The sequence below is a fragment of the Chlamydotis macqueenii genome, chromosome 1, assembly GCF_036417535.1.
Source record: "Chlamydotis macqueenii isolate bChlMac1 chromosome 1, bChlMac1.mat, whole genome shotgun sequence".
Lineage (NCBI taxonomy): Eukaryota > Metazoa > Chordata > Aves > Otidiformes > Otididae > Chlamydotis > Chlamydotis macqueenii.
Genome location: NC_141556.1, coordinates 157919886 through 157936218, shown reverse-complemented (window position 1 = coordinate 157936218; position 16333 = coordinate 157919886). Strand labels below are relative to the sequence as shown.

At 37.2% G+C, this 16333-nt stretch overlaps 1 protein-coding gene across 1 annotated transcript in view; it reads right to left on the bottom strand.

Annotated features, from left to right (window-relative positions):
* Positions 1-16333, bottom strand: part of NALCN (sodium leak channel, non-selective) — a 238139-nt gene that overhangs the window by 28144 nt on the left and 193662 nt on the right. Inside the window, exons 19-26 of the mRNA XM_086741316.1 lie at positions 7847-7948; positions 7337-7406; positions 5969-6060; positions 5681-5803; positions 3333-3389; positions 2846-2966; positions 2613-2744; positions 688-855 (exon numbers count right to left, since the gene is read on the bottom strand). Coding sequence (XP_086597442.1) covers positions 688-855; positions 2613-2744; positions 2846-2966; positions 3333-3389; positions 5681-5803; positions 5969-6060; positions 7337-7406; positions 7847-7948 — 865 coding nt within the window. The remainder of the gene's footprint in view (positions 1-687; positions 856-2612; positions 2745-2845; positions 2967-3332; positions 3390-5680; positions 5804-5968; positions 6061-7336; positions 7407-7846; positions 7949-16333) is intronic.

Below are 16333 nucleotides of genomic sequence, written 5' to 3'. Positions count from 1 at the left end.
GTCTGCGAATATTTTGTAGCTTAGCTTTTTGTAACAACCTGACCTAATTCTGTTCAGGAATAAAATGTCTGTTGTTTAGGCTAACACATCACTTAGGGAAAGCTGGGTCCCAAGACAACAGATTAAGTTCTGATCAAGCAACCACAGACTCCATTATTATTATTATTGTTACTATTATTATTATTACTACTACAACTCCATAATCATTATCTTAATAATAAATGACATAACAATGAGACCCAGATCTGTGATGAACAACGGCACTGTTTCTGGCTGCCTCTCAAAAAACTTGGAGGTAGAGACCATCAGCTCAGAAACCAGGTTTACTTCTGTTCTTGCAGAGCTGCTATAGCCTAGTTCTCATCTTCCTTCCCCAATTAGAACTCTGAATAAGGGGTAGATTTTATTTCAGTAGTCCTATGTAATTATGGCCATACATATAGTGAACAAATAATACAATTTATTAAAGAATTATCACAGTTGCTTTATTCAGTATAAATGCAAATGAGTTACTTATATTCCTCATTTTTAACCTGTTTATGGTCATCTGCAGTGGTAGCTACAATGAAAAGTAAACAGACACCAATGGAGAAAAGATTAAAAAATATAAATATTATAGCAAAACAGTATCTTATTGCTCCTCCATATCTTCCTTTTAATAAGAAGAACAAAACAACTGGCACATACCAAAAATATTTCCTTAAAGCCACTAAATAGCTCTCGCACCACCTTCCTCATCTGAGGGACCAGTTTGAAAATTCGAAGAGGTCGGAGGCAGCGGAGTACCATTAAGAGCTGAGCTCCGGATTTGGCAGGGACGTTCTGAGGCATCCAGCACAGGAATATCAAACTCACCTTGAGGAGACAGAGCAGGAAAATGCAAAGGAGGATTAGGCTTACAATGTCTTACTTGACACAGACACAGCACAAGGGAAGATTAAGGCAAAAAAAGCCTAATGTAGAGTAGAAAAAGGACTTGGATCTCCTGTGCCCTGGCTAATTGTCCTAACAATGGGCATCAGCTTCAGCCTCTGTCTTCCCCTTTGATATAAAATCTCTTTTATTCTTTTCAGCAGATGGAAGAGTTCCAAGAGAAGAAATCAAATTGGCTGATTCAGAGCAGGGACACGAAGTGTATTCTTGGAGCAGGCAGCATCTTCTCTCTACCTCCTTCTAATTTCAAACAGAGATTCTATCCTGAAACTGAGATATCCTGCAAAGTCTGTTAACAGTTTCCTTGTCAGTTTTTCCTATCACTCTGTTACAGGCATAAGTAGTTTTGCTACCGTACAGTTTTATCACACAAATGTTACACATTCGAAAGTATTTTCAAACAGCATAGTTGTGTCTTTTAGTCTGAACAATCTCTGACAGATGGTTATTGATATAAAGCCTATTAATTACTTCTTATTTTTTAAAAAAGTATTTATAAAGTCAATGTTATAGGAGGACAGAGGTGAGTGCGTCATAAAGAGGTAAGCGCACAAAAATGGAGGATCAAGCTGATATCACCAATATGATTTAAAACATAACAATATTTGTTAAAAACAAGAGTGGCAAAAGACAGCCGCCCCACCAAAACAAAAAGATTTGCCAGTGCTTCTCACTTTCTTTCATATTCTTTTAAAACCACCACAGGCACATTTGGAATATCCAAACTATACCACCTAAATTTTCTTTCAGGCAAGCAGAGGAATTCAGAGGGATTTCAAGAAACGAATGCACATACAGATTATGCATACTACAGTAGGAGTTTTGTATAAGTATGCATATTTTTATTTATGCTAACAATGGAATCTTTGGTACAAATTAGTTGTGACAAATTTATGCAGCACATCTGTGTGGTGGATTAATCTGTTCAGGAATAAAATGAAAGATTTAATCTAAATCCATCAAAGCCATTTTGCTTAGTAATATTTTCAGTTAGAAAATCTTTTATACAGTACTATACTGAGCACTGGTTTTGACATGTTTTGTGGTGTTTATTGTCATACGTGAAGAGGAAACGAATCTCCTTCTCTTATATTTGAATGGAATGCAAGAAATTTCTGGAGGACAAAGAAAACAGGATGACAATTTTTTCCTGAGAACCAGTACTGATAGGTATGGAATATAGGAAAAAGCTGGTTTGCTTTTTTTTTTTCCTGCTATAACAACACCAGCAACAAGGATGTATTGTTCTGTCAAATGGCAGAGGCTTTTGAAACACCTTCTGTAAAGCAGGAGAACTGTTGAGAGGGGAGGAAGCCACGAATGGCTAAGAAGCAGACAAAATGAAGATATAAGACAGAATAAAAAAATGCTGAAGCAAGGTCAGAGATCTCGAGCTTACTTTGGAACGAAAGCAGGTCTGATACTTAAAACATATCAACAGAGAAACAATTAAAAGGAGCCAGACAATGACACTGCACTAAATTGCCAGGTGCTTATCACATGTCAGTGTATTTTTAGATGTCTAAACAAATACTTGTACACATAACTGATAGGACTGCACATGAAAATAGTGATGTTTGTACACAAATTACACTTTTTAACATTATCAAACATTTATATATCCTAAGAGATCAAAGTTAAGAATGCTAGAGAAACCTCCCATAAATATAAAAACTTACAAGATATATAAATATGTCCATAACTCCTCCAAAGTCCCTAATGACAGCTGTTGGTGTAAAAAACAAGCCATCTGCCATAATCTTCAGATTAAGCTCAATGCTCATGAATATTACAAAAACATACTCAGCAATCTGAAAATCAAAGCAGACAACAGTTATAATTTAGGACCAGGCGGTGGAGAAAAACAAGGCGGTTGTGCTTTATTAAATGTAAAATGGTTCAGTGACAGTACCTGGAGTGTTGGAGCATGCATAACTCTTCTAAAGGGGGATTCAAACATCATGGAAATGCAGGAGCATATAGTAACGATGATCATGACCCAGTCCAGGTAAGTAACCAAACCCAGTAAGTCACTGTGAACAATGCATAAGGATAACTGTTACAGAAATGCCAAGAGTGCTGTGTCACTTGTATTGTGTCTACACCACAGTTAAGCGCTTTCCTATGAAAAATAAATTAAGCTGTTAAAGAGTTCAGTATTTCAGAAACGTGTAGTAAAACTAGCAAAGTTACATGCAAGTGAGGAAGACAAGTCTAACTAAAAATCCTCTTCCTTTTCATCCTCCTCCCCAAATAACTCCATGGAAAGAAAAACCTTTTTGGGGAAAAAAAGAAATACACATGTGCATGCACAAATACACACATAAATGCATGTGTGCGCTAACACACTTATACTGCAGGCTTATGTGACCAAGCAAAGTTACTTTTGCAGTGCTTACTAAAGCTGATGATATTTGGTATTTTTCACAGCTCCAGTAACAGGATCTGTTTTAGAACTATAAAAAGAAGAAAAGATACAGTCATTTACATTTTATTTTAGTCAGCATTATAATTATATACCATGCATCCATCACCGCAAAACAATTTATATCCAAAATCAAGGATACATTTTATTTTAGCTTAATTTTAAATGTCTGTATAAGTTTCACTTAATTTTTGTCATATTGTCAACACAGCTAGTATGACTTTAATTCATGGCCTGTGTCTGTACAGGAATCTGTAATTCCTCTAAAAATTCCTTAAACTGCTAGTTTTTTGGGTCTTGCTTTCAAAAGCAAGGACTTAATTTTGTATTTTGCTTGGGGATGGGGCAGGGGGTAACCTGAATTTTGTGTTCCAAAGTGCTTCCTCAGGAGTTCTCTCCTTTTACCTCGAAACCTCTTGGACCATATCCTCAGCTGACACACACACACAAAATCCTTCATGAAGTCCTGTTTGTTTTATTACTTTTTCAATCATTTTCTGATGAATATTTCTAGATTCTCCATATCTGAATTTTCCTATGAAATTGCCGTGGTTTGCCTACCGTATCCAAACACCCATTAGGCAGAGTGAGAACCACTCTATAAGTAACAGGCATCTATCTAGGTGATATGAGTTAAGTTCTTGCTCCAGCAATCATTTAGCCCTTTTATGCAAAGCAGAATGGCTCCAGCAGAAGAAGCCACAAGAATCCTATCCAAGAAGCCTTCCCTGCCCTAGTGGTTAGGGGCACTTTTTACTTATCTTTCAAATCCTTGTAGCAAATCATGCAGAGACAGGATCTGCACTGAGGTATCCTGTATTCCACATGAGGGCTCTAGCCATTGGGATGTGAAATTGTCATCTCTTTCTCACCGAACTTAAAGTGACAAATGGACTGACCTGACTTGACACATTACCACCAGAAGAGATTTCATGGTTAGGAATTACAAGAACGCAAGATGCGCACAAGAACAAGAGGCACCTTCCACAGGCCACTTACACCAATCAGTATACAGAATATACTGTTTTTGGTGCTTTCCCACTGAGCCCACTGATTTTTGTGTCTTCTTAAGTTCATACCTCTTCCCCACATTGTATATAGTGGCATTCCTCAGCCCTTTTTACTAGAAAAAAATACGTATCCTATCAGTTTGAAAAAGATTGCTAGAATAGCTTACTTGGCAAGCTGGGTGGGACAATGAATAAATCAGGTAGGTTTTAAATAATAATAAAAAAACCCCGATTGTTTAACAAAATCAGTTTATTCTTATAATTGCAAACATTTTAATTAAACTGTTTATAATATAAATAACCTGTTACCCTTGGGCACTCCACAATGCTAACAGGCACTGACATGTATTTGACAACTGGATGGGAATGCATGTTTGTGTGTTTTGTTTTGCTGTTTTAATTTGCAACTGCTTCACGTACCAGTGAACCGCAATCAAGTTAGTTGCATAGAAAAGTAGGCACCTACTTAACATGAGGCAGAACACTTAAATATGGATATTGTCAAAGTGGATATCTAACCCTCCTGTTGTTCTACCTAGAAGTAATTTGTTGAAGGGCACAGAGAAAATTGATAGCAAAGCAGGTGCTGAAACCAAGTCTTCCAAGTGCCAAGCTCACAGCCTTGAGCGATCTTCTGTCTTACACCGTCTGTTTGCAAGGTGACATGCATTAACCCTCCAAAATTAGAGTGTCAGGCATAGACAGAGATATAAAAGAAAAGCTATGAGATGATTTTATATCAAGCTGTTTCTGCATAGATCTGTATCTGCCACACTCGTGTACACCTATAGTTTAGTTACTGAGTCTTCCTGGTTTTCACCTGGTCTTAGCTTTTCTCCTTCTATCTCCCACAGATGAACACCTCCCCATCCCATTCTAGGTCTCTAATGATGGGCTAAAGAGTTTTTGGATGAGCATAGGTGGATTCATTTCTCTTCACCTTTTTCTTTTCTTTGAGTAACTGTTGGTGTATAAAGACTTCTTGCCTTATGACGAGGAATAGGAAGAGAATAGCAAGTTGATTCCCCAAGGTCTAAACATTGGGGTATAAAACATTACCCTTTCCTCTCAGTTCATGCCTGCAATTTCTGCACAGTCTTGTCCCTTCTCAGCATCGCAGACTGTTCAAACATGTCTGCCCTTACACAGCGTGTTATTGCTTCCTTTCCTCCAACAGCAAGACTGATTGCCAGCTTGCGTGGGAACCACATTATATGCAGTTTTCTTTTCAAAATAAAAGTTAGATGTAAATTTCTAACGACATGAAAGTAAGCACTTCTCTGAACCAGTTGTTGATATGGAATAAACTTACGCATTGAAGCGAGCTCGTACCACCACTCTGCAGAAATTCCTGAATCTGTGTTCACGACCAACTATGAAAAGTGGTTTGTCAAAATATGGATGATTCTCTCGCAGTTCCTCCTCTTGGACTTTCCTTTTGAAAGACAGAATGTAAATTATTAAGTGATATGCAATACACCTGGCAAAAACATCCCTTACACTTTGTTCCTTATTGATCATGACCCTCAATACTTTTTACTTCATACAAAGAATACTTAATACAGAAAAGTGTGTACTCAGACTTTTGATTTTTAAATACCTTTTCATTTCAGCTTGTTCTTTTTTTTCTTGGATCATCTTTATCTCACTGTCTTCTCTCTGTGCATTTCTGTATCTCACTGTGTTGGAGTGCTAGAAGTAAAACGATTCCTTTTAAAAGAGGTCTGTGAGTTGTTATTTGTAATGTTTCAGATGAAAACAAGATATGGTATTTTACATAGAAAGATTCAAATTAAAAATCTTTATTTCCAAATGTGCTTCACATCAACTCAGTCAAGCATACTGTACAGTATTTTCTATCTACAGCACAAGGCTGCTTATTTTCATCAAGGTTAATTTCAGTTTTAATTTCATGCGTGAAGTCCCATCCAACGCAACTTTTAACTTTAAAAGCAAAGGTCCTGTAAGCTCAGCCGATCTCTTTGAACTGGAATGAATACCATCAAAGCTGCTAAGGGCAAAGACTGCGAAAGAAAAGGATTTCAACATCCTTTCAGCTTCTCAAGCCTGCTGCATATGCTGTCAGGCAGCAAGTTGTGCAGAACATACAGTTAGTGACTGCAGTGTGCAGGGATGGGGGACAGAGAGGGAGGACAGTTGCCAGAGCTCATCCAGTGGAGAGTACAATCAGTATTACTATTCTGAGTTAAGTGAGTCTTTGGAGCACTCCCAGAGTAGTAATTCTGGGTGTTACCCTTACTACTGGACACAAGGAAAGCCACATTTGCTTTAAAAGATCAGTATCCTACAGTTTCTTTCTACCAGTGTGTAGGGTAATCAATCAATTGCTTCTTATGCAGTTGTTTTTAAGTATGAAGTACATCTAGAAAATTACCATCATAGATTGGAAATGGAGGTACTAATATTGCCCCTTGAATTTTCATAGTCACAGAGATCCACAAAACATCATTATGAATTTGCAGAAGTGAAAATGCACTTAACTGCATCAAACTATACCAACAGTGAAATCCATGATTACTACTCTCTTTTTTAGTCTTTGTCCTTTTGTCTGACAGTTCTCATACTTGAAAAATGTTATTAAACTTCCATCGGAAATTTTGAAGTGCTGTTTTGCCAGCCTGAGTGATTTGTGTAATTCCAGAATAAGGCTTTTTAAGGTGTCCTAGGTAGCAATTGTGTTTCTAATGTAGTGTCTACAGCTTCAGTGAATCTATCTCAGCAAGTGTTTCAAAACCAGTCAGTCTATCAGTGAAATAACCATGTCAATTATTTTGAGGATAATTCTAATGCAATTACAGTATTTTTTTTATGATTTCATATCAAGATTTCAAAAGACAAATTGTAAACAAGATCACAGACACTAGTCTTACACAAGCATTTCTTACATAGTACATATTCTTATTTCTTAAATTCTCAAACTGAAACCATCATTTCTATGAGGACTTACATCTTGAGTCAACGTTTCAAGAGATTTTCCTCTGCTGATTCGCTGGCTGTTGGAACCATGTCTCAGTGACCTGAAACAATCATAATCAATTTAACGATACATCTCAAGATGAAATTTTGACCTTTATAGGATGGTCATTATAAAGCACTGCTCTCCAGCCACACAATACCTCGAATTCTTATCATTTTTCTCTCTCTAACATCAGAGGCTTGTATGTTCTTCAATTGTTTTCAACTCAGTCTAACATAAGCCAATTTCTTTCCTTCTGATCTTTAAATTGATAGCTTTGTAGTTGGTAAAGGAAATGACATTTGAAATAAAAAGGCATTTTTTTTTCCATTTTTACAGTACAATGAATTCCATTATGGTTACAATGAAGAATGTAGAATTCAGTTCTTTGTACAAGTAAGTAATTTCAGTTTTCCACACACTAGGTATTGCTTAAATTTAATTATTTCCTTCACCTTTATTTTAAGAATATTATTAAACAATCCTTTCTGTCCAAGTTACCTGCGTTCTTGTCGTATATGATGCTGGACACTAAGTATTGACCTCTCCTTTGCAGGCTGCCCCTCAAAGGATCCGCTCAGCATGCGTTGTCTAGTGCAGGCCCTATGAAGAAATATAACAACGATGACATAGAGTTTTCAGTATAAATGACAATGTCCGAGGTAGCAGGTTCAGATAAGTCAGTCTGGCTTTCTGGCAAGCAACTGTACAGCTTAACAGACAATAACAATAAAACAAAAATGGGCTTTCCATGAAAATTTCCAAGGCAATGGTCCCCACTCTGCAACACAACCAGTCATCTGATGAACCTTCTCCATGCCTTAGCAAGACCCATGTTTGGTTTTTTTTCTGTTTGCTGTAGAATTTATGGTCCCTTAAGACTTTACTAAGTGTGAAAAGGGTCCAGCAATGCACTAATCATCAGTAAAACCAGCTTCTCAGCAACAAAGAGGGAAATGGTACAAGTACAGCTGCCATTTTGGGGCAGCTCTCTCTCAGGGCTGTACGTGGTAAAATATTTATGTACACACTCAAGATTAATAACTTATAGCACATCTTTGAGCGTTCTTCCACATAACTGGGACCATATATGGTTTGAAACAAAAACTGTATATTGATATCCTGTAATATGAAATATCTGCTCTCTGGGAATGCATTGAACTTGCAGCATATATTTTTTTTTTTGTGGATTTTTTCACTTGTTTGCTCATTTGTTTCATTTTGCTTTTGTTGAATTTGGCAAACACATTTAACACTATTTTGGCAGAAATTACTATTTGTTGGTTAATAAGTGTGCTACAGCTAAACAGAGCATGCATATCTTTATTTTGCTGGCTACAATGAAATAGATTTGCTTAAGAAAAAAAGAAGTTTCCATTAAAAGTGCTCATACAACTCTGCCAATTGCTGAGAAATGGAATTTCAACTTTGGAAAAATATTCTAACTTTTCAGGAATGCTGCAATTTTAAGTTTACACAGTGCACACCTTATTGCTCATTTTGTGCTATGCAGTTATTCAGAGAAACTCACACAAGACCCAGCTGGTAATATTTCATACTTTTTAATGAATCAAATCTCCATTTTTTTTGAAAACATGAAAAAAACTACATGCTATTGGAGTGAGCACTCTATTTGCCAGTCTATCGTAAGGCTTGGAAAAATGCTGTCCTTGACAGCATGGGATGATCATGCTTGGTGGCATGATCTTTCCTCACTATGAATTTGTTTTTCACTTTTTCACTCTTCTTCACTACTTCTCCTTCTTTTGGACTTACACACATTAAATGATAGGATCCAAAGTGACACCTGCAACAAAAATAAGAAGCTTAGAATGCTTGTCAGTGTCATCACTGTCAATCATACTAGCATGCTAGAAAAATACATTGTGCTATGCTCGTTATTGCATTAGGTTACACTACACTGAACTGAAGCATTATGCCATTTAAGAAAATTACTGTATATCTTATAAAACACAGCTTATGTTAGCCAAATCACGAACATTATAATATCCATGGATTTTAAGCATTATGTTATGGAGGATGAGACTACATAACACTGTCAGAAGACAACAGAGATATCATTTGAACACCTGAGCAATTTCCTTGTAGAAAAAAACAAACAAAAAACCCAGATAAAAATTATTTCCTAAAAACAGATCCTACTGAACTCCATTAAAATGACAATCCAGTTTTTCCCAGCAGAAACCATGGGAAGTTCTGGGGTCTGACTTCTGTACAGAGGCTCCTTGCTGTGACAAAGAGAGTAACATCTTTTTTTTTTCTGTAAATATAAATTACTGTGCTCTGCTTTTAACAGTTAGAAATTATTTTTTTTACATCAAAAAGTGACCTGCAGACAAACTTTTCATGTCTTTGTACACAGGTTACTTGAATACCAAGTTACAAAACTCTTAGTGTCTATAACAAAAGAGATACTAACTGCAACAATAAATTCTTTACCTGACCAATGAACAAGATGGCCTCTTTGATTCTTAATGATATAATAAAATACACTTAACCATGTACTATACAGAATGGGCATGCATAAAGGGTAACACCTAGAGAAAGACTCTCAGGATTATCTATGATGTCTGCTTAAATTAGATTCCTAAATCCATATTTAGAATTTATATCCATTGCCTCATTTTCAAACTCTGAAAGCCCTGTAGCTCCTAACAAAGTCAACAGAGAAATAATGAAAAAACAGTTGTATAGCATACAGATCAGAAATTGTTATCAAGTAACTGCAAATAATTTTTTTTTTTTCAGAGACAAAGATGCAGTCCTGAAAAAGCTGTAGCTACTTTTCACAGCCTGTCTCCCGACATCCTGCACTTGATGGGAATTATTGCCTTAATCTTCCCTGCATTAACTCTCAGTAAAAGCCATACTTTGTTTTCCTTGAAACTCAGGAACTGGATATTTTTTCAGCTCTTTAGGCACCTAGAGTTGCAGATCTTCAGGGACTTCTGAAAGAGAAGGCAGGTGCCGTGAAGTTTTCAGAAGAGCAACGCAGTCTATTTTAAAATCTACAATAGGATTTGACTTCTTATTGTAGACAGCTACGCTTAAGTGCTTACTCTTGGTGCCTACATGTGACCCATGTGTCCAGGCTTCCCTCATAATCAGCGGAGACGTAGGACTCCATTAAACTGGTTGTACAGAGGTGGCTGGTGCCATCTCCATTGCCTTACAGTATTTTGCCTTGTTTCCAGCTTCTGCTCCAGCACTCCCTACAAAATTCTGAATTACCTGCTGTCCTCAAGAGGATGTCTTGGACATCCTCTGGCATCTCATACATTATTTGATGTCCATATGTGGGCAACTTCATTGAACGCTTGGTCAATTAATTTAATTAATGATGTTTGGAAGATATTCAAGTAATTATAAAGTGGGCATCTAAAGACAAAGTCATCAGCCAAAGATCTCACTGGGCTGCACTGTCTGTATCAACCAGATCTCTATCAACTTGACGACAGTTTCAACACTTAGCTCATAGGCAGATCTGGTAGCCTGGAGGTGAGTCCCACACCTAGGACAATTACTGTGTCACAGTTTAAAAAATTCAGTGGTTTGAAAATTAGAGTTAAAAATAAATGTTTTCTTGACTTGATACATCTTCACATAACTGCAGTTGGTCAGAATCTTTTGACCTTTCTTTGCACAATGCAGGCAAAATTCCTTTTTTTTTTTATAAACTAAAATTGTCCTTCCCATCTTCCCATATCACCTCTATGATATAGCTTCATGTTCACTTGTGGAGGAAAGGGGAAGTTACAAAACAAAGGAGAAGAGGCAAGAAATATGTCAAGCTTCTGGACTTTGTACTTGCAGAACTCTGAACACAGTTCAGCAGCTGCAAACTACATCCTCTAAATTTGCCTTGAAAAGCAAAAATGGAATAAAATACCCTGAAAAAGAAAATGCATTTTTGTAGCTTGTCAGAAAGCCAGGCTACAGGTTAAAATCATACAGAACAATACAATACTGGAATACTACATAGTTTGTATTACCTGAGAACAGTTATGAGGTCCAAAATTTGAAGTCCTTTAAACTATTTCATGATTTGGAACCCCTGAAAAAATAAGTAATGAACAGAGTGTTCAAGTAATGTTCTTTGAGTTAATGCAAAATGTTAAATGCCTTAATAAATACTTCAAAATACAATACCTTTAATGAACATTATGAGGTCTCTTACAGATGGTATCCATATGGCTCACTCCTGGACTTTTTAAGGAGGCATCCTTTCCGCAACAAGTGTTTGCTCATCTTCTTGCATCCCAGTATAACACTGATTTGTTGTTTTTCTGATTTTATTTTAATGAGTGAATATTTATGTGTTCTGTAGTAATTGCATATATTACTGTGTACTTTTGTTCTTGTTCTCCCTGAAACGTGCTCACAGTGAAGTCTTAGCAGTGTGGTACACTTAAGTAAAACACTCAGTTATCAACATCATTCAGCACTGTTTTCACTACGACTCTCTACTCTTACTAAATATTTCTATGTTATCATTATACTTCCATCTAACTTGGAAAATATGGTTACATGTGACAGGTATTCTAGTGTTTCTCTCTTTCATTTTATAAATTTAATTCAATAAGGCACCATCTGAAAAGCAAGCAAAACGTACATTTTCACCACAGCTACACTACTGTTGTTTGGGAAAAACACACTATTTTAAAAGAAATAATTGGATTTGGCTGGTAAAATAAAAGGAATTATTAATGCAGCTTGGATAATTCATGGTTTTTCTTTTCCATGTTTTTTCTTGTTTCCTTCTGTATGCCCCTAAGGAAAAAGCAAATAGTCATTTATTTTCTTTAGTGTCTGCTCAGTCTGTGGAACTATGGTAGCATACTTTCTTTCCTTTAGAAGTTTTGTATTCTCTTTGTCATTCTTATTTTGCTGTTTCAGCTTTTCTTCTACCAGATGTTTGTATAATAATTATTTTCCTCGGATTATGAGAAAATTGTTGATAGAGTTGATAGAATCAATGGAGAAGAAGGAATCTCAAAGTGCCACCTAGCCTATGACCTCTCTCAAAGCAGGATCAACGATTTCTAGATTATTCTGGGCTGATGTTGTTTTAACTTCCTTTTCCATACCTGCAGTGTTGGAGACTGCACAGCCTGCTAACTCTTCTTCACAACAAAGCTTTACAGTGCCCTATGACATGGTGGTCCCTTGGCACAAAACCCATAAAATAGAGCTACTTCTTACCAATGGATTTCTGCATTCCAGTATTTCTTTCTGTTTGTCTTTGCAGGAGGCAGGTGAAATCCAATGATGTCATACGCTTGTGGAGATTTAAGAAGGTGCTGATGACTAAGTCTGGATTTTGCTCCTGGTGACAACAATCACCATCTGAGCTTAACTGGAACATTTGTTCTGAGAAATGCATGGTATCAAAGCCTCTTGGTTGTGGAGAAAGATATTGTATTCTTAAGAGAGAAAACATAAATTATGTACAGAGAAATCTCTTGTAAGTGATTTAAAACTGACTAATGCAAGTCAGTTATTTAATGCAAGCAAATTTCTAGTAAAGGATACCAAGGCTATGCCTTCTATGATGAAAAGACTGGCTGTGTGAACAAGAGAAGAATAGCATTTGACATGCTGAATAGTAGAGTATTAAACCAGAAGGACCCTGATAAACTTGAGGATTGAGTCATCAAAAGCTTCAGGAAGTCAGACAAGGAAAGGTGCAAAATTTCATACCTGGTACAGAACAGCTCCATGCATCCATGCAGGCTGTGAAGTGCTGGCTGAGAAAAGCTGAGGAAAATCTGTGAGTTACACTGCGGACGGGGTCTGGATGGGATGGAGTTACCTGGATGATAACTGGATGAATGTGTTCTTGTTATCAGTAAGGCAAACTGCCTACTATATTAAGGAGGAGGGTAGCCAGCAGATAGAGGGAAGTTATTACCCCTCCTCTACTGAGAGCTGGAGAGGCTGCATCTGTGACACAGTTCTGGGTACTCCAAGAAGAATGCTGAAATGTAGGGGTAGGTACAAGAGGTCTGTGGCCTACAGCACATGACCTCCAGGGAGACTTGAGAAAGCTGGGCTTGTTTGTTTTCATGAAGAGGAAGTTAAAGCATGAAGCAAAACTCTTGTTACTGCGAGATGACAGAACAGTGAGCAATGGCCAGAAACTGTGTCTTGGAGGGTTCAGACTGAACATCAGGAAAACTCTCTCTCAAGGGCAGAGTAATGCACTGCTGGAATCAGAGTGGGTAGAAGACACAAAGCTGATCTGATTCAGCGTTAGCAACAGTCCTACTTCAAGTGGGCAGTTGAACAACATAGCCTCCAAATTTCCCTTCCAACCAAAACCTCTATGTTCCTGTGATAAACAATTTAATGAAAATATCTGCTCATTCTCTTACAAGAGGTGGTGTATTATACTACTGTATTAGTGTCCAGAGATAATCTATTCAGAGATTAGCTTTATACCTTTCCTAGAAACACAGAGAATTTAGTTTCTTGCTCATTCTAATATTCAGAACAAAAACTGCTGTATTTTGCAGAAATACTTGTATGAATACAGTCTGAATTATCTTCTAGCATATCAGTAAATTAGTAGAACTGGATAATAATAATTGCTTGAATTAAGGTTGGTTGTTTTTTTTTTTTCCTCCAAGATGGACTCACAGCAGTCTCAGTTTCAAATATAAGATAAATGCGCTTCACTCAATTAGCTGTTTATGAAACTGAAAGTTCCACTTAAGCATGAGCTATGTTATTCCCTCAGGTCTAGTAAATGCACCAGACAGATCTTGACTAGAACAGTGAAAATCCTATTGCATACCCCTAGCATCAGTTTACAGTTTGACTATAGCACCAGCTGTAATGAAAAGCAAATAAAAAGCTGTCCATGTACAAAATATTACTTTCCCAAACTATCACAATATATATTTTATCATTTTTTTTGGTGTGATTTTGGTGAATTTGATTTGCTTATTAACAGACCAGAGAACTTTTCAGTTATTCCTTGTATTTCAGAAAATAAGGGCATAAACTCTTCCGTGAGGGTTTCTGAGTACTGGCACAGGTTACTCAGAGAGCTTGTGGAATCTCCATCCTTGGAGATATTCAAAAGTTGTTTCAGCTGGCTCTGGGTGGCCCTGCTTGAGTAGGAAGGTTGGGTCAGATGACCTCCAGAGGTCCCTTTCAACCTCAGCCATTCTGTGATTCTGTGAAGCTTGGTTTAATAGAGACTAAAATCAAGTTCTGCACTACTGATACTTTTATTATATTTTGGACTATGTGAGACTACTTTTAATTTGCTCAGTTCCCCCATCATTCTGTGCTGTTTACAATTTATCCTCAGCACTGGAGAGAATGCACTGCTTTATACACAACATTTTGTTTGGATCTTATCCACCCTCTCTACTTCAGAAAGCCAGTGGGACTAACAAAGGACTAGACACCCATTCTTAGATAATTATCCCATAAGGAATGAGGGTCACAAGAACCACAGGGACAAAACTTGCTTTTAAGACAAAAAGCAGTGTCCATGGGAAGAGACAGTGAGACAAAAGTGGGAAACACTGACGATAGGCAGAGTAATGAAATATCCTAGAAGTTGTGGTTATTGCTGCTGAGGGAAATGCATCATAATTTTCAGAAAGAAATGAAGCTGTTTGGAATTCAGAGCACTACTAAACGTGAGTGTGTTCTGAAAAAGTTGCTTTACTGTCTATAACTCACTTTCATCTCATTTTACTTTCCTCAGAAGGGTGAAGTCCCCACCTCACAATGGATTTATATGAAGAGTCAAGCCTCTCTGTGCTCTGACAAGGGTGGTGTAAATAACTGGTCAGAGTGTGAGCACCCAGGACAGTAGTTGCTACATCCTTGACTCTGTTCCCAGGACCAACTGCACCAAGACCTCAAGGAGGCAAGGTGAAGGTCGGTTTCCAAGCAAGGATCTTCAGAAAATAGGTGGTTTCTTTGGAGCGCGTAAGAAAGTTGCAGGAAAATTAAGAGACCTGAGATCTCCATTTTTGCGGCGTAATGTAACATTAGATGAGCAGGTGAGACATCGACATTGAATACATGAACTGTCTCTCTGGGTGGTCTTGGGCTATTTATGCCCTTCTTTCTCCTCTTGGGGAAGAAGATGTCAGGCTGCAGTTCAGTATATAAAGGGAAAAACAAAGTTTGAGTAGAGAAAGATCCACAAGAGAGACATAAAGGTACCTGTGTGTAATGCATATTCCTTCTATGTGGTTGGTTATGTTGAAACATTCAGAATTGGATTACAATATAATTTGACAAGGTTTAAAAAGTATGGAGGAAAAGGTAAGAGGTGGACTTAAGATAGCACCAACTTAAAATTCTCTTTTCAGTATGGCAATTTGATCAAGTTGAAGTTGCCCATGGGCAGTTTTACTGTGAAGAGGCATTGCTTTAGATAAAAGCTCCTTAATGCAGGCAGACAAAAATTAAAAAGATGTTAGAAGGGATCTTTTAAGAATGGACATCCTCAGTTATCTCTTATTGTTCTGGGTATAAACACCATTTTTAGTTTTGTCGAATATTCTTAATAGCTGAGCCTCAGCTACTTTTGTTAAGGAGTATACAGCATTTACAATTAAAGTAAAAATAAGAAAGAGAGCCTCTCATGTCTTGCACGTTCAAGTTTTCCTGTGTTCTCTGAAATTAATCCAAAGTTTCACCTGTAAATTTTATCCTTTCTTATAACTTCTTTTTCTGTTTGTAAAACTCCCCTGCACCAATGCTGGTGTCAACATGGAAACACTGGCAGTGCTCAGGACCAGCAGGCCCATCACTAGCAATGCTTTCCATCAGCATGCCCACCAGATATACCATGAACACAATTTTCTTATGCTGGAACAGATGTCACAGTTCAGAGCTTATGTCACAATTCTGAAGCAGTGACAAGGAACAATAAACAGTATTTGTTCCTTTTTGTCAAGAGGAGATTACAGACTGTCTCTTTGTAAATGACTTACA